General features: G+C 43.6%; 2 protein-coding genes across 5 annotated transcripts in view; both read right to left on the bottom strand.

Annotated features, from left to right (window-relative positions):
• LOC140658320 (SLAIN motif-containing protein-like) overlaps positions 1-14,908 on the bottom strand; it is a 28,061-nt gene extending 13,153 nt beyond the window's left edge. For both annotated transcript variants that reach the window (XM_072876552.1, XM_072876553.1), the window contains exons 1-3: positions 14,837-14,908; positions 11,331-12,058; positions 323-459 (exon numbers count right to left, since the gene is read on the bottom strand). In XM_072876552.1, coding sequence (XP_072732653.1) covers positions 323-459; positions 11,331-12,040 — 847 coding nt within the window. In that variant the 5' untranslated portion in view covers positions 12,041-12,058; positions 14,837-14,908. The remainder of the gene's footprint in view (positions 1-322; positions 460-11,330; positions 12,059-14,836) is intronic.
• Positions 14,909-16,847: 1,939 nt separating this feature from the next.
• Positions 16,848-21,237, bottom strand: part of ZNF185 (zinc finger protein 185 with LIM domain) — a 54,470-nt gene continuing 50,080 nt past the window's right edge. For all 3 annotated transcript variants that reach the window (XM_072876971.1, XM_072876973.1, XM_072876972.1), the window contains 4 exons: positions 20,786-20,866; positions 20,323-20,425; positions 19,632-19,730; positions 16,848-18,791 (listed from right to left, as the gene is read on the bottom strand). In XM_072876971.1, the coding sequence (XP_072733072.1) occupies positions 19,632-19,730; positions 20,323-20,425; positions 20,786-20,866 (283 nt within the window). In that variant the 3' untranslated portion in view covers positions 16,848-18,791. The remainder of the gene's footprint in view (positions 18,792-19,631; positions 19,731-20,322; positions 20,426-20,785; positions 20,867-21,237) is intronic.

Genomic DNA, 21,237 nt, shown 5'->3' with positions numbered 1-21,237 from the left:
AGAGGCAAAACATCACAGTCAGTTTGTTTTGTCTAGTACTTGTAATCAGCATAATTTTCTTTACATTTACAGAATGATCTCTTACCTTCATCATCTGAGGCAGTACCAATGTAAACCAAAAGCAGGGAGGTTTTTAGACAATGACAAACCTGGCTGTAGAGATAGGCACCAAGAGCACGACACCCGAGTGCTATCTCTGCAGATATTCTCCACTGCAGCACCCGCAAACTGCGGGTCTCCTTTGCTTTACTGTTTCTCAATACGGTAACGTACCCAAGTGGAAATAAGACACTTGAAGAAGCAATGCTTATAGTTTACGTACCTTGATCAAGTCTGTTTATAAGAGTTCGGCAGGCTGCTTCTGTCTCGGGACTGGGATTATCCAACACCTGTCGGCACCATTTTAAAGGCGAGTCCGTTTTCTGATCTGTAGTGGATTTTCTCGGGGACACATAGAGCCTTTGCAAGGATTGAAAGGAGACAGTAAAAAATGCTCATTAACTCAAAGCATACAGCCACCAAAGTAGCATTTACTAAAGTATACCTAACAGTAAGCAATAGAAAAGTTATCCAAATTAAAAATAGGCAAAAAAAAAAAAATTTAAATGGTATACTATAACTCAGAAACAAAAATTTACTTTCACAATAGTAAAATTCACTTAAAGATGACTTCACAGAGAAAGCACACAGCCTCTGCAAGGCAAGGTTCAAGCCTGGGCTGTTGGGATACAACTGACAGTTAAGTTGTTGGAATACTCAGTGTCTCTAACTTGAGATTCAAGGTGATCTACTTTGAGAAGTCTGACTGTTGTATTTTTGGTTAGAAACCCCATGGCTCTGGATATTCCACCTGTATTGCACTGAAGGCAACAGCTGTCTCCCATCTTCTAATAGCAGCTCTCTGAGGCTCTGAATGAATAGTAAGAAGTCTACTCACAGATTTCAGGGATAAACCATTTAAATGGAAGATTTAGAAATCTTCAGACAGTTAGGAAGTATGACTGCATGCTACCTTTCCTTTTTTTTTTATTGTAATGTTAGATAAGTTCTCCTAAAGCCTAAATTTTTGGCAGTTCTAATACACCTAGCATTGTTTTGCATATCCATACAGGATTAGCCTTACGTACAGACAGATTTAATCTTCTTATAGTCTTGGATTATTTACAACTGATCTTGTGTAAAGCAGCATCTTAACTATATTTTGGAAGTAGAAAATTTCTCTCAAGAAAGGTCAAAGGGTATAGGAGCCAGATTGAAAAGCAACTCAAGAATTTTACTTGCATATCCCACATTCACATTTTTAAAGTCAAAAAATCCCAACAGAAAAAAAAGCACCCTGTATTTTAACATATAAATAGCAACACACTTAAAGCTTTTGTGAGAGGGGGGGAAAAAAAAAAAATCAGTATTGTGTACATACAAAAGTTAAACAGTTTTTAATTCTTGCATGTCACTTAGAGAAGAACACCCTCAGGTAGAGGGCATCGAGATCTCAATCAATAGCATGAGAGAGGCAGGAACAGAAACAAGAAGTGCAGTCATTAAGAGAATCTGCCCACAGAGATAATAAATTTCCTGCATATAATAATACATACCTTACTTTAACATTAGAGCTCCAGCTAAGTAATCTTAATATGCACGTGTTAATGTATTTACTGTGCTATGAATGCATTGATACAAAAAGATATTTAATATATTTAAATGTATTAAAATATATTTAATGACTTCTGCTGAAGTCATTCAGTGGATCATAAAAAGGATTCACAGGTAGGACAGAAAGCTCTGGGATGATGAACTTAAGGACCTGCATCTGTGCAATTTCTGGACAAGTCTGAGAGGTGATTACCTCTGAACTCAACAAAAAAGCAGAGAGAAGATTTCTGCAAGCAGAAACTTTTTTGATCTTGTTTGGCCACAAGGCCATAAGATTCTTCAACTTAAGTTTTGAACTACTGAATTTGTCCACAATGTAATTTCTTAGAATTAAGCATACCAGAAGAAGAAAATTTCCAAGTCTTTGAAGTTGTGTAGATATTGAATACCTTTCTAGAGGGGATATGCTTTGAGACTAAATTTTGGGGGATGAATGTACAGGAACCCCATTGAGAAGTTTAGCAACATGAAGTCTAGCTCTCGGTCCATCTTTCTCAACAGGCTCTGATGAGCTGTTCATGGGGCCTTCAGCAAGCACAGCTGCTGCCTCTCTGCACAAGAGAATTCACATGAACAGGCTTCATGGTTCATAATCTCCTGCGAAAGCAAGAGAGTTCTTCCATGCGCACACCTTCCTATTTTCCACCACCACCTTCCTCTGAAGCACCAACCTGGTACTGCTTCACCCAGTGAACTGCTCGAAGGTGACAAAGAACCCTCTTGGTCACCAGCAAACATGCTACAGCCACACTTGATTTACGCTACTCCCAACAGCTGTCCTCACGCTGATGTATACATAATATTTCACCTTCCTCAGTGCAAGATCCAGTATTTGAGCATAAAATGATCATGAGGATGGTTTTAAGACTTCAAGGAATGTCTGCATGCACTTCAATTGCCTCCTACTCCCTCTTCTAGCAGTAACTTTCAACACTCCTGCAGCAAGATAACATCAAGTCTTTCTGCTCCAGTTACTCATTCTCACACAGACATCTCGTATTCAATTCATAAAATACTCCTTTCCACAACAAAACTAATATAAATAAGCAGATATTTTAGTAACTATCCCATTAATTTCTGAAAATCCCTCCTGATTAAAAGATATAGAAACATACTATGGGACTCTCAGTTCTCAGGTGTCCTATCCACAAAAGCAATGTTTGGCCAAGATAAAACATACAAACAACTGGGATATTTAAAATATTGTACTGGCATCACAACGTCCATCTAACCTACTACCCTGTCACCTATCCTCTATCCAGGTAAGGCTAAGTACAGAAACAATCAATCCAAAAGCCATACTGATGTGCAAAGCTGTCCTGGAATCCCATAATTTTGCAATTTGGGGCTATCAGATTGAGCATCTCTGTCTGCAACAGCTCTCAAAAGAGTATTTTCCAGTGAAGGCATCTAATCCCTTTTTTGAATTCATATCTGCTTTTAGCACCCACAGCACCCTAGTGCAATGGGTCCCACGACGCAGTGACACACAGGGTGAAGAACCACCTCCATTCACTTGCTCTGAAAATGTCACCTGCTATTTACTCTTGATATTGTCTGGTTTTTGGGGGATGAGATACAGGTGGGAGGCAATTATTCTCTACTGCCTCTTGACATGCCACTTATGACTTTATAGATCTTAATAATATCCCTGCCCCTGGCCAGACCCATCTTTTTCAGGGAGTAGAGATTCAGTCTCTTTAGGCATGTCTCATACAGAAGCTTTTTCATACCAAGCTTCACACAAAACCACATGCAAACAAAAAAATCCAAAAGCTAATTTGCTATTGACAAAATAAGTGCTGAGAAATGTGAACACAAATATTCCTGAATCTGCAAGGTTATCTTTTATGAAAGACCCCACAAGCCTATCTTGCTGCGTTTCTGCACGGGCAAATGAGCATTACAACCACTCAGATCCAATAAAACAGAGAAAGCAAAGTGCTCTCGCTCTGGATTTATGTTACAGTTCAGACCAAAAAAGCAGCAATAAAGCCATCAAACAAAAAAAAGAGGCCAATAGCCTCCTCAGGGCAGGTCACGCTGTTCTTCACATACTTTAGGTTAAGGGAGGAAATCCTGCTCTACGTCAGGAAGTTCTACCCAGCTCCTTCCATGCTTCCAGTCATGTTCCTACCCAGGACTCTACCAGCTGAAGATGACACCACTTGTTTGATGGCTAGAACCATCTCCACATGGAGCAGAGCTACCTGCTTCCCGGGTCATCAGAGTCCTCAGTAGTCTGCCAGAGGACTCATTTTTCAGCTGAGAAGTCTCTTGGCAAGGGATGGTCTCACTTAGAATTTCACTAAACTCAATTAAGTAATCACAACTCAATTTTTCAGAGCACTGACAGGCAACTTACGAAAAAGAGGAATTCTGGTTTGATTTCACAGCGTCAGGTTTACTATTTTCCTTTTTAAGTAGCTTTGGGGAAGGGTTCCACATCCTTAGCAAGCTAACTTCTCAAAATATGGTGGCATAGCTTATTCTCCTGGAGCACTGCACACTATCAGCGGATAAACTAAAAACACCAGCCCCACAAACAGAAGCAAATATTTTTCTGGACACAGAATTAAGAACTAGAAGTCACCTTTTCCAAGAGGCTCCCCCACCCAGCGCCATCCTCCGTCAGGCACCATGGCACAACTGCCGCAACAGCGGCCAGGCTGATACAGTACCACAGCTCCAGCTGAACTAAAACAGGCTTTCTGCTGAAAGAGGGTTTTGTGATAAGCTAAACTCACTCTGCTCTGTTTAAAAATATGCAGAATTTTATTTCTGGTAGTTTTATCCTCTAAGGCTGTTTGATTTGTCAGGTTAACTTAATCCAATAAGCCCTGGAAAAAAATGTACTCAGGCATGCCATTAAGCATGCATACAACTGCCAGTTCACGAGTCAGCCAAAGTCTTTTGGGTTTAGCAAATACCTGACTACTGAATAAGCTTTACCTTGCATTTTGTTCCTACGACTCAGCAATTTGGGTGTGAAGCATGCTCTGTTTAAATGGCAAAAGGTTACGCTTTGAATGTTTTCTTTTTTCAAATTGCAAATGACAATTAAGAAGTCATTTAGATTGTTACAAGGCCTAATACAAAATTCAGAAAATAAACATTTGGGCATATATTCTCAATCTGATGTATTGGGGGTTTGCTGCATAACTTATTAAATACGAATGAGATTTTCTTCAGCTTCTGCGAGGAAACCCTTAGATAAAGCATCTTTAGTTTCTGCTTACTAGTGTATGTGTTTCACTTTCCCATATGAAGTATTTTATGAAATGCACCTCTGGCAAGAGCCAAGTAGTTTTAGTTGTGCAGCAAGCACAACGTGAGATTTTTCTTCCATTAAGAATGTAGGCGCTCAAAAATAAATTTGTGGGATTCTCTGCACTTTGACATATTCCAATGTGCTAAAAGCAGAGCATCTTCTAGAGATAAAATTTTTCTTTTGGGGTCAATGTCACAGGAGGATTTATGGGAGTTAATGGCCACTGTTGTTTGATTTTGAAAATACTGCTTTACATACCCCCCCCCCCCCCAAGAATCTAGAAAATACTATGACAACTTTCTCAACTCGCACACTGCACTGAAAAAAAAAAAAAGCATCTTCACAATTTAGTAACACATCAGATCAATTATAAGAGTGCAAGCCAGTATTGCCTGAGAATTTAACATCCTAATCACGCAGAATATTTGCACTAGTAAATCTACAGATCCTAAGAAGAGAATTCAGGCTGCAGAAAGCTCTATAACTAGTATGTTAGTAAATTAAACTGAAAACAAAATGCACCTCAGTTTTTAAGACACATGCTTGGCTTATTATACATCTTCCACAGCACTTAGCACCAGTAGCTACAGCAGTACCAAAAATGGCAGACATTACACTGATTTTCAAACCTTTGAGTTATATACATCAGTGCAAGGAGAAAGAGACCTGACATAGCTGAATATGTTTAGAACAATTTAGGTTTACAAGATATGGCTCCTTAAAGTGCTAAGGCAGCAGCTAAATTCTTCTATTAAGCATGTATTTCAAACAGATAATGCATTCATTTTCCTTTCCTTTACATATCAGACTTCAGAGAGTTGATTTTCAGATTTATTACTGTGCTTATGCTGTTCTAATCTCAAATCTAAACACTATTGTTGAACAGAAATACTGACAATACAGTGTTGTGGAAAGCAACAGTGAAACAATACTGTCCAGGTCTTGAAATGATAGAAACATGAAAGGAAAAAATGAGAAAAATCCCGTGGAAAACACTCTACACAAAAACATTATAGTATTAACCCAAGTAGAGGTTTGAGCCTTTATTCCCAAGAAACAGAAATGGGAAGAGAGAACATTATACTGCAAAACCCAGAAGAGGCACCACTTTTTCATGTCTATCTAGTGACCAATCCTGCTGAACAAAATACCAAAACTACTCACTAAATCACAGAAGCTGCGAACATCGCATTAGCTTAATCTCAAGCCAATAGTCTGTATGACGATCAAAAAGCACCTTGTGGGACAACTTAGGAGTGGTATTATACATACACTGCACAAGGAGGCTGAGCAGCATCTGTAGCAATCTTGCTGCAGCAACATAAAAAGGCTTTCCCCCTCCACCTGGCAGTGCAACCAAGCAGATTACCGTGCCCACACCTCTTTTCACAGAAAGATCCGTGAGCTGATACCTCAAGTGTTTCGATAAGAACTCCATCATTTTAAGCCTGCGCCATCAAAAGCAATTTAACCCAAAAGGTCATATTTTGCACACAAGCATCAGACAAGCAGGTAGATTTTTCCTTTCAGATTACTCCGGCACGGGCAATTACTGGCCACGAAGCCTGCTGATGGTAATGCTACCTTAAAGCAGCGCAGAAGGGTTTTGAAGGAGCTCACCTACCCAGAGATTGCGCACAGTGAGACAGACATTACCCAGACCATCGTCATGGCTAACTGCAGCTAGCACAAATGGGTAACACACTGCTCAAACACACTACTCAATCAGGAAATGGTTTTGAAAACTTCAATCTGTACATTATTTAATGCAACAGAGCTAACTGAGCCATTGTTAAAAATACCTCTAGAAGGTTTTCATAAAATGACCAGTCTGAGAAACCGAGACCTTGCAAATTACTGTTTCTAAGTCACACAGAGTCTTGTCAGCAAGGAAAGATCAGGCAAACTACTACATGGCCTGGGGAAATGTACAAATTGATTATATAGAGAGTAGGGCGTTAAAGTTCTCCCCAAAATTAGAGGCACAAGACGCTGTATTTTTCATGATACTATAGTGGTATAATATCTGAATTTTGTGTGGAACCACAGCCTTGTTTGGTGGAACTTCTCCAGAAACTTTTTTCCTATATCCAATGGTACAACAAGCTAACAACGATTACATCCTGCAGTATGTTTAATTAAATGCCTTAAGACATTAATATAGAAGGCTGCTGGACATGGGGCTAAGTCTGAAAACATACACTCCCAGGAAACTCCTAAACAGTAATTTATTTGAGCAAACCAAGCTCCTTCTTCCTACAAAGACTATTTCAAGGGCACCCCACTTGCTGTGTTGAACTCTTGAAGCAGGAGACAACACAACACGACGGTGAAGGCAGCGCAACCTGTTTTCAGTTGAAAGACAAGCTTTTGGGAATGAAAACTGTGCAAGGCGTGCACGTACCAGCAACACAGGGATTCACCTGAGTGACATGGATTCCTTCTCCTCCTCACCCCACAAAAAACCAGGACCATGTCAGGCTGAGTAGACCCGTACACTCATGTGCACCCATCGTATTTTACATATTCTTTTAAAAGGAACTCGGCAATTTAAAAGAAACGTAAAGAAAAGGTTCTGTTACATGGATTTGTTTGATTGTTATGGTGTGTTTTGCTTCTTTTTTAAAAAGCAGAACATACATAAAAGCTTATCTGAAGCCCTATGTTAAACCGCTGGCAGTTTTGCCACTGGGATCAAGATCTTAAGCAACAACAGTAGCAATACTAGGGAGACGCATACAAGGGCCTCTTTCCTTCCGTCAAGGAGAAAACCTACAGTTGTTCAAGGTGAGGCATGGACAGAGAGTTTGGTACGCATTCCATCAAAAGAGATGGAGGCAAAAATAGTCTAATCCAGTAAAAAGGAGAGTATTGAAAAAGTTTAAGGCTTTTCACTTCTGCCATTTCTTTCTCTCGCTCTTTCCTCCAGTGACACATTAATAAGAACGCTTTATAGTTCAGAGGGGGGTGGAATTTGAATCATTTCTTCATAATTCCAAGTCAAAATTCTCTCTCCCAAGTCTTACCAGGAAAAATAACTGACAATTGGCAAAACACCAAACAAGTAGCATGGGAATACATAACAAAATGCTGAACACAAATCATTGCACGAAGAACAATAAACTAAACACACAGAAAACCACAACTTAATTGTTATATACAGGGAGTACCTAACAAGGACAAACACTAAGGAAGACAAACAAGGTAACGCTATTGCAAGTGTATCTTGTTTGTTCCCTTCTGTAGGGGTAACAGCCTTCCTACAAACAGCTCCGGAGCTGATCTGCGCTGAAGCATAGCGTAAGGGAACAAACTGGTAAGCAGTAATGGGAAGACTGCACTGAAGTCTAAGTTAAGGATCATGCTGAACTCAACAGCACAGAAAGCCGACTTCCACTTGATTGGGTCTCAAGGATATTTACAATTTTGAATAGCTATTTGAGAAAGTGACCTAAGAAAGCAAGTCAAGGGACAGACGCCACGGAGTACAGAGTTACAGCTACTGCAGGTGATGCACCTCATGTTTCACAGGAGTTCAGTCACTGCAATGTTGTTTTTAAAAACAAAGCCTTAGACCATGCAAATCTTGCTGAAGCCAAGGGAAGCTGCACAGAAACGCTTGCAAGTTTGATCCAAACAAAACCAGTAATTTCAAAAGAGTGCAGAAACTGAGACTCTGAGACTCTATCAGAGAACAGTAACAAATCCTCTGACCCACTCCTCCGTGCTTCTGCCTTCGCCCTCCTAGGGTAATGGCTTTTGCTGTTACCACTTCAGCTCAAGTGGCAAAAATCCACATGGTAGACTTAACTAGAGGTTTCAAACCTCCTAAGAAGTCATGGGGCATAAGCACACCACCACAACAGAAATTATCCTAATGTTTGGACTTGTTCTTAAACTGGAATGACATGAAGATAGAAGAACTAAAGCCTCTCTTTTTGAAAGCCTCCAACTCCACACCCCCTATTTTAAAGACTTTCACACTTTAAAAGAATACAAAATGAGTTCTTAGTATTCTTTGATGATGCTATAAAGCATCATCCCCTCTACTAGATGATATTAAAGAAAAGGTCAGCAAATCAAAAGCAAATCAATTCAGCAGTGACAGGAAAACTCAAAGCCACTGTGAATTTCTCAGAAATTACCAAAAATCGTAAGTATCAAAGTACACATGATATGTTCCAACATTAGCTACAGGTTTTTTCCTAATGTATAATATTAAAAAAAGGACTGCAAATATAAAAATATAGTAAGCTATTTGCTTTGACTACTACACTGCTTGACACATTTAGATATTAATTCCAGGCAGTACAAAATTCCCCCTCCAATTAGCAAAGCCACCTTATTAAAGTTGATCCTAAATCCAGATAGCGTTAAGGTTTTTTTGTTGGGTTTTTATGTTAGTTTTTCTTAAAAAGCTCCACCACACACTGTTTTCTGGTTATTGCCGATAGGAACACATGAATATCTGCACCGACAGTATGCAAGATGTGCTTATGAAGAGAATTTAGGGTATTTGGCAATAGGCACAGCCATGCACCACTGACTGTACATACATTATTCGTTCCCCACTTTCAGTTGCTGAAGAGCTCTAGAACAAGAAGCCATTGTAAGAACGGCTTCTTGTTTTACCAGGTTTGACAAGAGGCAAACAAAACAGACAGAAGCAATGCAACATGATCAAAGGTAATTTATGATAATAGAACTTGCACAAGAGCTCCGTAATACCACCTTTATTTAGGCTCCTTGGGGCGCCTCTTTTTAATCTGTTAGCCTATATCAATGAAATTTGACAAGAAAACAGAGGTATCAAAACCAGGAAGATCCTACAAGGTCTAGTGAGAAGGGTACCTGGTAAAGAATGACCTTATTAGCCACCAGCTCAAGGAAACGTTGATAAACTGAGCCTCTGGGTGTAGAATCCCTCCTGATTGCACTGCACAGTATTCACTGCCCGTGTAAATCTCAGACCCCGTCGGGTTTCTTTACCAAGTCAATGTAGTTTGAAGAATCTCTCATGTCACAGGCTATATAAACATGAATATAAAACTAGCTGTTTTCATTAACATGGAAATAATGAAGCCTGTCTTCCAAATTCAACTTATTAAGTATACTCCCTTTTTTTTTCTTTTCTTTTTTTTTTTTTAAAAAAAGAAATCTGCTCAAAATGCTGTTTAGGTATGCTAAAGAGTTTCAGTGATCAAGTTAGAACCAGTATTTGGGTTTTAAAAGAAAAAAAAAATCATGACTGGCAGTAGAAGTTAAAAACAATGAGAAGTCACTTGTACTACCTGCAGCCAGGAGAAGTGTGTGAATGAGCTTTCTGAATGCCTAGGGAAAGAACACGTAAGAAGAAACTCAATTTTGAAGAACACTTCTATCTTTATACATTCCTTTCCAAAACTAACTAATGCTGAAAAATCAGTCTTCCCTCATTTGTCATCTCAAAAATGCCTTCCCCTGTTTTTAATATAACCTTGAATTTAGGCTGGAGCCAACATCATTACGTTATTGAGCTCCATTCCATTAACAAAGAAAAGTTTACCTTCACTTACAACAGCTAACGAATTTTTAAAGTTTAAGATTTGTTTCGTATTCAGCAACCATCCTGCAATGGTATCTCCACTGCCAGATTAATCTCTAGCTACACAATTTTGAAATACAATTTGCAGATCCCTGAGGCTAACCTACAAAGTCTTAAAATTAAGAACTCGAGGTAAAATCTCAAGTCACAGCTACTGCATGAGCTGGAATTAGCCTCAAACTTTAACTAGGTTTGGAAGGGCAAGGGAAATTAATCTGCTGATTTCTAAAACAAGTTCTAAATAAGGCTGCTGGTGGAGTGGAGAGTCCTACAAAATAAGGTCAGTTAAGGATTACATCATTGATCTGTTTCAGTTCATGTCTCTAAACAAAAGAAACAGGTTAACTGCAAAGAAACAGTATTCAGGAAATGGAAATTATTTGTCTTCTTGGATACTAGCAAAAGCCACAAACTCCAGATGGCCTAAGGCCTCAGTTTGTACTTTACAAAATTCTTACTTAAATACAGTATTTGACAGTTATGTACAAAGTTTAAAAACTCCATTATTCATTCATCTGCATGCATTATACATACATAAACTCACAGCGAAAGGAAGGTTTTCTGTGCTTGCTACAGCGGTGTCAGGAAGAAAGGGGGAAAGAGAAGCCTTATAGTTAAACTGATTTAAAAAAAAAATGCTCTGGCACAATGGTCTTAAAAATAAGAACAGCCCATAACGAGAACTGCATTCCTGCTACTAAAAATCAAAGCACTGTATAGAAATCACTTTAGACCCTTAAAAATTATTGCACACCTAAACACAGAAACTCCCAACCGCAGCAGCGTAAGTTCCATATATTACTAAAGTTCTGAAATACATACCAGCTATCATCTTCTTCACTGCAATTTTCAAGTTCTAACACTTTCACTTCATCCAGATCTGTGTTATTTGAAAGACTTTCTAGATCTCCACATTTTTCGTTGGGATTTTGTTCATTTGTTTTAACTGAGGAACCAATACCTGCAAGGACCAAATCTCCCATAAGCTCTGTGCTATTACTTGTATCCGTACGTGAAGAACATCTGATGTTATCGCCGGTCTTCGTTTCCGCCTTACACATGCTGGAAGACAATTCCTCAGTGGCACTGTTGCAACTATATTGCATTTGGGCATCAATGCCTTTTTTTAAGTAGTTGTTCTCTCCTTCCTCTTTTCTTATTTTGCTTAGTTGGTTGTGCAGATCTGCCATTATTTGCAATTCTTGCTTCTCAGTTATCGCATTGATGCTATTATTAATTTCCATCCCATTAAGACCAGAGTCATGGTTATCCACACCACTATGGATCTCACTTTGCACGTTTGTCCCAAGCACGCTCCTGCTACTCTTCGTTCTTGGGTGCTGATTCTCGATCTCCAGTCTCCTCACTAGCTCCCGCAGCTTTCGCACCTCCTCTAGCTCTGGGCCAACCTCCTCGGATGCCGGCTCCGTGTCAGGACCCATGGCAGAGTTCTCCATTGAGTCTCGTCCTAAGTCAGGCTCCAGAGCATGATCCTGCTGTATGACCGGGGCATTTCCAGGAACTACCATCATCCAAAATGCTCAGTTTCACTGCAAGACATGAAAAATGTATAAAAGCTCCACAAAGATGCACAATGTTTTAAGCAAACTGGAATTAAACACCGACAATTCTGCCTTTTATAAGCATAAACTAATTACATTGGGGTACAAGGTGACTGAATTTAATCAAAATCTATTGAAAAAGAACAACTGAAATTAGCATGAAACATTTCATCAAACACAAATTACTCGTTTTAAACAGCTAGGATGTGCAACTATTCTGCTACAAATTAGACTGTATAAAAGGAAGCTGATTTAATCATGCACAATAGTTTAGTTTCCATCTGTTTACAAACAAAATACATGAGAAAAGCACTGATTGAGCAAAGTCAGGAAACATAATTAGCACGGTGCTGACGTCAGACAATGACAGCATTAAGAAAATGGTAAAAACATCCTTTGTTCATTACCAGGTTTATCCTGGAAAAGCAGAAAAAAAACTTGAAAACATTTCTGTATCGACTTATACCAAAGACTAAGGACAATGACTAATGACAGGAACTGCAGTTACTGTGGTGCATGAGAATAAGCATAACTAATTATTTTACTGGCATATTTTCCTGTTAAAACTGAAAAGAGAGAGGCAAGCTCTCTGATGCAAACAGAGCGAAAAACAGAAAAAAAAATTAGATATATTTATCCCATCACAGATTACATATTCCAATAAGTTTCATAGAACGAAGACAGGAAAAGCAGAGAGATGGCTGAAGTGCTACTATTCATCCCATGGTTGTGCGGACCAAGGAAAAGCACGCAGAGCACCATCACCCAGGCAGCTTTAAACTGCCCAGGGATTCAGGCTTCCCAAAAGCCATAAAATAACGCTGGTGCATTTAACACGCAGTTTTACACCACTTACAGAACATTAAGCAAACACTGATTTTTCCCTACACTAGTGATTTACGTGAGTTTTCAGTTTCAATGCGTGCATTCATTTCTGAATTGACTCTTCACTGAAAAGCCCCTAATATGAGATTAATGTTCCACAGCGCAAGTAAAATAGATTCCCCTAAAAAAAATTATAAATCCATTCTATTTTGCAGAAAGAGGGCAAATAGACAGACTGACAGGCAGAAGAGGGAGTTAGACCATTCAAAGTTTAAAAGATTTGATGCAGGCACTACAGCTGCATTTGAGCCCTGATTTTTTGTGGCTGTAGATATTCTTCCCCCTTCCCCTTGCTGTCTGAAGATTTCTCCTGTTTTTAAGGCCTGCCTACCTAAGGCAGGTAGAGGAAACCACAACAATTAAATGTCACACGAAGTACACAAAGCAAGCAAGGTTAAAACTACAGACACTCCCCATACACACCTTAGCATCTCCCTATTACTTAGTTCCTTGTAACAGCAGTAGCTGAGTACATTTCCTAAAAAAATATAGTTTTGTTTTTACTTGACAGGGTTGGGTGTTTTTTTTTTTAACTTTGGTCCTCTACATCCAAGATGAAAATTTCAGGCTTATATTTGAATTAATAATGAACATGAACAGCACTTACAAAGAGCTATAAGTGAACGCAGCTGACTGCAGCACACTTTAAACACAGCTTTCAAAAATCATGCCTATAAGAAGCATTGCTGAAGTCATTTTGACTTGGGGAAAAGAAATGTAATTTGTAGTTACCAAGCCATCCGATTCCTACTCATATGCCCACTTGGAAAATCTCCCTGCGTGCATTCTCACTCCTACGAAATCATCCCATCTCTCAACGAGTAACGAAACTAGTATGATTTCCAAAGACATTTCAAAGCTATTGCTCGGTAACTCGCTGAGGATGCGCCAGCGGGGAGTTTAAGAGTTCTTCTGTCAAAGTGAAAGACAACGACCCAAGGGGGGAAAGCAATGGGAGCTGTAACCCAAAAAATCAGTTCCCCTCCAAGGCTGAGGAGCAGCAAAAAGTGCATTTGCATTCACAGGGGGGACACAAACAGATTAAAACCATTTAGCCTTTTCCCACAACCAGTAAAAGTCTAAAACCCACCCAAATAAAGCTGCAAGGATACAGAGAAAAAAAATATAAATCTGTACAACTTAGTTTCATTGTATAATGAGCTGGAAAAAAAAAAGGAAGAAAGAAGGAAGCCACATTTTAAGGCATTACTGTGTCAGAGACAATAATTTGGACTTTTTCAAAAAGACATCCGGGTTTTTAACGGCAGGTTAACGGGCTCTCCTCACCACAGCGGACGAGATGCAGTCGGGGGGTGAACAAATGCCTCCCGTGTGCCCCCCACCCTCTCCTCCGCCGGGGCTCCCACGGCCCTTCCACCCGCCCGGCCACGAACTCCCCCCGCCGCGGGCGGGCTGCAGACCCAGGCGGCCCTCACCATCCCCGGCCCCCGCTCCGGGGAGGAGGTTCCCCGCCCCGAGCACCCGCCGCCCGGCCGGGAGTCCCGGAGCGTGGACAGCTCCCGGTGCGCGGGCACGGCCAGGGCCGGCCGCGCTGAGGGAGGAACCGGGGGGAGGAGGAGAGCGAGGGCGGGGAGAGGGTCGCAGTCGCAGCCGGCACCGGGTGCTGTGGAGAGACCGGGGCCGCCAGAAGGCGGCTGCGGCCCGGGTGGGAGCCCCATGGGTGGAGGGAGGTGGGGATGCCCTGCGTGAGGAGCGGGCATGGGGTGTGAGGGACCGGAGGGGCGAGGGCGCGACCCTCACGGGGCGCTGCGGGGGGCTCGGGCGCGGCCAGTCCACGCCGAGCCGAGCCGAGCCGAGCCGAGCCGAGCCGAGCCGAGGGCTCCGGCCACCCTGGACCCCTCCCTCCCCCTCACAGGGTACCTGCCGCGGCCACCGAGGAATGGTGGGTGGGTGGGTGGGTGGGCGCCCGCTCCCGCTCCCGCTCCGGCCCCGGCCCCGCCGCCGCCGCCTTTCTCGGGCGACGTCCGGAGCCTCGCTCGCAAACGGCGGGAGGGAGTCGCCGCCGCGCGCGCATTCGGGCCCCGCCCCCTCCCTCTCAACGCCGCCGCCTCGCGCGCGCGCGCGCCCCCGTGGAGGGGGGGAGGGGGGGGCGCGGAAGGCGGGGCCCTCTGCGCGTGCGCGGGGGGAGACCTGAGGCGGCGGCGGCGGCGGGGGTCTGGGAGGAGGGAGCGCGGCCCCGGCCCTGCCGAGGCCTGCGCCGCTCCGGCATCGCGAAGGGGATTTCCAGCCATCCGGGCTGCAGCTTGCCTTCCCCGCGGCAAAGGGCTCAAGGCACGGACGCCGTCCTCCGCTTGCCCGCACCCCACCCCCCCCGGCCTCTCCCCTCTTCCTGCCCGAGCCCCCCGCGGGCTTCGCGGGCGAGTCACCGGCCCGGCCCGGCGCTGCCCTCCGCAACGCTGTGCGGGAAGAGCGCAGCCTGCGCCGGGATGAGAGGCTGCCGGTGGGGCCGTGGTCGTTTGCTAGGAGTTACCAAGGCTTTACTAAGGCTTGACTCTTGGGGGAAGAGCCCTGACTGGCAGGGACTGGTGAGTGAGGGGGAGAAGGGGGTCTCTCCTTGTGCGTACAGTCCTGAAAAGAAATATGCAAAATAAAGATTAGCCGGGACCTTCCAAAGCTGTGGTAAGCCTAATGTCTCTCCAGGACGTGGTTTCAGCAGGTGACAATAAAGACATCATCATTCTTTTCACATCCTCCTCCAAAATGACTATGTTGGACCCAAATACACATTCTGGCATCTTTGGAGAAGCGTTAGATATTTTCTTGCAGTCATCAAGGACAAGTGCTATAAGCAGAATCGATTTTTTTCTTCTAAATTAGCTTGAGCACCAAATCTAGCACTGACACTCGTGAAAGTTGTTCTGGGAAGGATTTGTCTGTACAAAATCTCCAAAAGCACGGCGCTGTGTGCCGCCTCGCAGGGCCTTCAGGGCGGGACGGGTTTGCCTCCCCCTCTGCCGTCCCTACCATTGCGTCTTGTAGCCTTATACACGTTTATGGGATTTCACATGAAATAATCTGGTTGAGGTTTGTCCCCACGAGCAGCAGGATCCCTAGTGGAAGAAGATCTCTCCCACGTCTGTGGAAAATACGTGACCTCATCCATCACGTAGGAGAAATCTGTGTGCAGATGACCCTTTCTCCACAAATACGTGGGGACACCAGGAAACAGGAAGATTTAAGTCTTTAAATAATTCATTTCTTTTTTGTTCAGCAGGGTAAAGCAGGGCAGGGTAGGTCAGCAATTCTTCAAAGCTCAGGCCAAAACAAATTAAAGCATGTTATTTTTAGAATAGCTGCAGGTTCCTTTTGGGTGATGCATGTCTCTGTGGGGGGAAAAAATGCCATCGAAGCCTTTGCGATGATGCTACACACGGGCGTCAGCCGGACGGCAGTTCTCCCCCGCCTGACCCTAGGAAACGCGTGAAGAAGGGACGGGCAGCAGCAGTCAGGAGCCCTGCCTGGACGCAGGGGTCATTTTTTAGATTAGGGCCCACTGAGGACAGCGCACTGTGGATGAAGGCTCCCTTTTCCCCAGCTAATAGCAGGTTTTTAGAGCAACCAGACTTAAATTGTGTGGAGAATATCAGATCACGTATTTGCTGAGCCAGTTTGCTGAACCCACCCCCTCCTTTGAGAATACCCTTTCTCCTTGGTACCGCTTCTTCTCTCTCTCATTGCCACATCCTCCAGCAAAGCACTCGGTGACTTTACCGACGGGTCATGCCCGTAGGCCACCGAGAAGCAAAACGTGACAGAGACCAGCCGATCAAAGGGCACACAACAGGAACGTGTTACACGGTGACGCAGGTGAGGAAGCTGCACGTGCGCTAGGAGTGTTTATTAGAGCCGTATACTGAGGGTAAACAATTGCTACGGGGAAACGCAGTGCTGAGGAGAGATGGTGCAAAACATGATGGACAAATCCTGTTCCCCACGAGGCCACGTACCCATCAGGAACTCTGGAATCGGTGACTACGTTATTTCTGCAGATCATCTTCTCAACCTGCACCTGTAGCTACAGGCCCATCTGTTTCGGTATTTTAAACAATCCCCCTTTGACCATGGCATAATGAGATGTGTAACAGCTGCTGTACCAGTCATTCCCCACCACTGGTACAGGTACCAGTAAGGAACCGCTGGCTGTGGTTTTCAGCAATGAGCGATTCAGGGAGATGGGATGCTTTGTGACCCTCTTCTGTTCAGAAAGTAACGTCTATTTAACATCTTGATAACTTAGAAATGTAGGCAGCCAAAAGCAGTAGTCATTTTTGAAAATCACGCCTTCGCGACTACTGGGTTTTCAGGGGGTTGTTGGGCCCCTGCTTGTACCACGCACGCTCAAAATGGAGCTGCCCCATCCCCTCTCGCAGCCACGGCTTGAAGGTCTCAACCTGAAGCTTGCCAGTAGCAGAGTTGTTACTGCTTGCGACTGGAGTTCCTCTCATGGAGTTGCTTCTGAGGTCATGCCTATAGTTTGGTTAAATAACTGGTAGAGCGGCCTAAAAAAAGCTAAGCAGCACTTGTGCTGTAAAACACTAACTTGCTAAGCTTTTGCATGCATGCCAGCTTCCATCACTAAGCGCATAAAGAATTATCTAGCTAACAATAGTCTGCATGAGGGCTTTTGCCATCACCTATTTCCATGTAAGAGCTACTACAGAACTGACTTGGGTGCTTTGCAGACACTCCTAATGCTCTCAAAGAGAAAACAGTAACTTTCTGGACACATTCAGAGCGCTACTTCTAAGGCATAGAGGCTGACTTTCAGGTTTTGGTATTCAGCTTTCTCAGCCTCTCAGCATCTGAATTAAGGGCTAAAATTATGTGATTCTGACTTTTTGTAAGTACAGCATCTGCTAGAAGTTCAATTTTGTGAGCGAGCATTTGTGACGTAAATAATTTACAGCAATAAGAGAGGCATTATGGCAAGCCTTGGCGAGGTGGGGGGAAATTCAGATTTCAGTCAAGCAGCGCTCCTTGTCAGGAGAGGCAATTGAGATACCTATTCTCTGGCGCCTTTTGTATGGCCACGAGACACCTACCATCAGAGGCCAAGTTAAACCACCAGGTGAAGGAGAGTGTTATCTTCCCAAACAGACAGCAGACACACATGCTGCTGCAGCAATCCACTAGGGAGCAGGCAGGAAAGGGAAATTAAAGCTGACACACAATTAGAGTAAAGTGAGTCTTCAAGTGCTCCTGCTGAAAGCCCATGGAAAGCAAATGGAAATCAGGCAGAAGCTATTTCTAGGCAGAATTTGGGGGTGAGAGAAGCAGAAATAGGCTTTTGCTAAGAACTAAATTCAAACCCTCCCAAGAATCCAAATTTAGTGTTTAACACTTCTTATATCTGCTTGCTTTGTGCCAGCTCACACACACTAAGCTGCAGCCTGATTGCAGAAATGAAAGGGGAAAAAAAAAAAAAAAAAATCAGAGGAGGTGAGGTTCCTTGCAATTAGCTTAGAAAGACCTGAGGAGCTCTGCCTGACTTCCAACACAGGGGGCACTCTGGAATCTTAATGAAATTAAAGACAGGCAGAGGGGCTCAGCACCTTTGGAAAATCAGCCCACTTATCTTTGTGGATGACACTGCCTTATCTTGTTAACATTGGCACTTGTCTTGTATGCAGCTGACAGCACAAACTAGCGGATGTTAAACTCGTTCATTGTGATGAGGCAGTGAGAGGGAAAATAAACTTGAGGAAAGGGGGGAGCAGGAATTCTGCTATCTCAGCCAGTCAGGAACTGCTAGATATATTCCGATACGTGCTGCTGAGGACTTTCCACTGGCTGCCTTCTCCAGCTTTGCAAAACCCTGCAAGCAAAAAAAGAGAAGGTGAACACAGGAGCTGGGTACCACACAAAACACTGCATTACGGAGGTCAGTGGAGCAGACGAACGTGCAGGAATGGGACGAAAAAGGCTAGCCAGTCACATTGCATTAAGAGGCAAACAAAGCAGCCACCTATGCAGTGAGGCAGGTGCCCCTTTCCCTCCTTCTCTCGATCATGAGGCAGAGGGAGGAAAGGAGGCCGCTTTTTATAATCTCAGCGCAGTGGCAGGGTTTCCGGTTACCACTGTGGTGACTCCTGCCCCATCCAGAGAATCAGACAAAACTATATCCAACCTACTTCCTTGTTGATTTTTTGACAGAACATACAACTCTTTAGTTTGCCCAGTGGTTTTCATCTCAAAGGATCTTTACATAAAGCAGTAACTGCACCTGCCACTGACATGCTGCCTCCTTGCTGGAGAAATGTCACGGCTGCAAACAGCACCCAGCCCCCTGCAGTGGGTTAGCCCAGGACACAAGGAGGAACTCTTTAATTACCTTCAGAGAGGACTCTCAACCTCTAAGGGACATTCCTCTCATCGCTCAAGCCAGCCCTCTGCTTGTCTCCCCCGCATGAAGCTAACACAGCCTGTTTATCACATTATGGTCAGAGATCCTGGCTCCAACCCAGACCCCTGGGACCAGCTCTAGCATGTTTCTAGCTAATTCTGCAACAAGGGTCACTGCTTCCCACTAAAAAGCCACAAGAAAATCCTGGTATGGGTCACTCAGTAAATGTGAGGGTTAAATGCTCTTCATTCAGTAAACTCCATGAGCTCTCTCATGCAGCCATTTATGCTGACACTGTAAAGCGGCACTCACCTAGAAGAGTTTCTCGTAGCACTTGTCACAGTGGACAATGTCCCGGTGGATAAATATTTTATCCAGAAGATCTCCCATTGCTTTGTGGCAAATTCCACACTGCCAAAGGGAAAACAAGGTGGTTGGACAGTAACCAAAGCACCACGCAGTAATGACAGCATGGAGGGGCAGAGAAATGAACAGTCTCTCTATCGTTTTATAAAGGTGTGAGGATGCCAAAGCAGTGACCTAGTTTGAGGCTAAAAACTTTTCTACAACAGACAAATGCCACTGCAGGCTTCCTCCTCCCACACTCACCATTTTCACAGACTTTACTTGTAAACTTTGCAAGGTTTGAGAGATTCAGCAAGACCTGCACTGGGGTACAAAGGCCACAAAGCAGCAAGTCTGCCACAAGGACAGGGACATGAGGAAAGAGGGTGCTGCTATTCTATCAGATGACAATAAAGAATTCTCCTTGTTCTAATATGCGTTTATTTGAGGAGCTGAAAAACTTTTGGGGACACAACCAACACCTCTGACTGCATGACTTTTTTTGTCCTGATGTGGATGCAGGCATTTGGCACACACTATATACATTACTCTGAAAGTCTGAGGACAGAATTCGCACCAAGATTCCTTCTCCCACCACTCCATTTCACAGCAGCACGCAGAAGGCAGTCAGTAGTTAAGGTTTTTTTTTTTTTTTTACCCTGAAACAGTATTCGTGGCAGCAGATGTTAAGATGCTCTATTATGATCTTAGGGCAGTCTCGGATCTCACGGCTGCAATAACTGCAAACAGGTTCACTGGACCTGTGAAGGAACAGATGAGTGAAATCCTCTGTAACACAAGCTGGTTCCAGTCCCAGCCCTGGTACCAGAGGCTTCTTACCTAACACCAGCACCACTCTCCATGAGCTACCTGCTTCTACATGTGTTTGACTGTGTCAAGTGACAGTACAGAGGGACATGTGTTATCCCAGGCATGCAGAGACCGCAACAGCAGGGCAGTACAGATCTTTAAGTCAATGTCACTGTATTTTCCAAAGATCATTTACGCTTCATGCTGTTATTTCACCAAACACATACCAATATTCTAAAAAAGCAAAACCTTAAAGTCATTTTTGTTTGGCAGTTTGCTGAAACCCCCAAGGCAGCCCCAAACTGTCCTACCTCTGCAGGGGAGCACCGGACAGGTAGCTGTGGTGGCTGTAGGTTGCTCTCTCCAAATCGGTCAAATCTGCAAGGCTGCCACTGGAGACAGAAGGAAATATCACCACTTGACAGTGATATGTGGGAAGAGCATCTCAGATGGAATCATTAATCATTAACCTAAAGTCCTAACTGCAACATCTGGGTTGCCTGTTCCTTGGAGAGAAGGTTGGTCCTTCCTAACCAGTGCTGAAAAGGCATTTCCCTAACAGAGAGGGCCACACTGATCGACAGAGCGGGGCTGTCAGCAGCACCATCTCCATCTTTGCCGTATTCACGCTGCAGATTCTCCAAAGGGGTGGCAGTATCCTGCTCCCTACCCCACACTACAATCACTGGGCCTCAGGTGGGACCCAGAGCCGACTCAGGCTCAGCCTGGCAGATAAGGTTTGCAAGGAGTAGGCACCTCCAAG

This window comes from Ciconia boyciana, chromosome 12 (genome assembly GCF_034638445.1).
Source record: "Ciconia boyciana chromosome 12, ASM3463844v1, whole genome shotgun sequence".
Classification (NCBI taxonomy): Eukaryota; Metazoa; Chordata; class Aves; order Ciconiiformes; family Ciconiidae; genus Ciconia; species Ciconia boyciana.
Note: the sequence above shows the minus strand (reverse complement) of the source record. Positions and strands in the feature narration are given on the sequence as shown.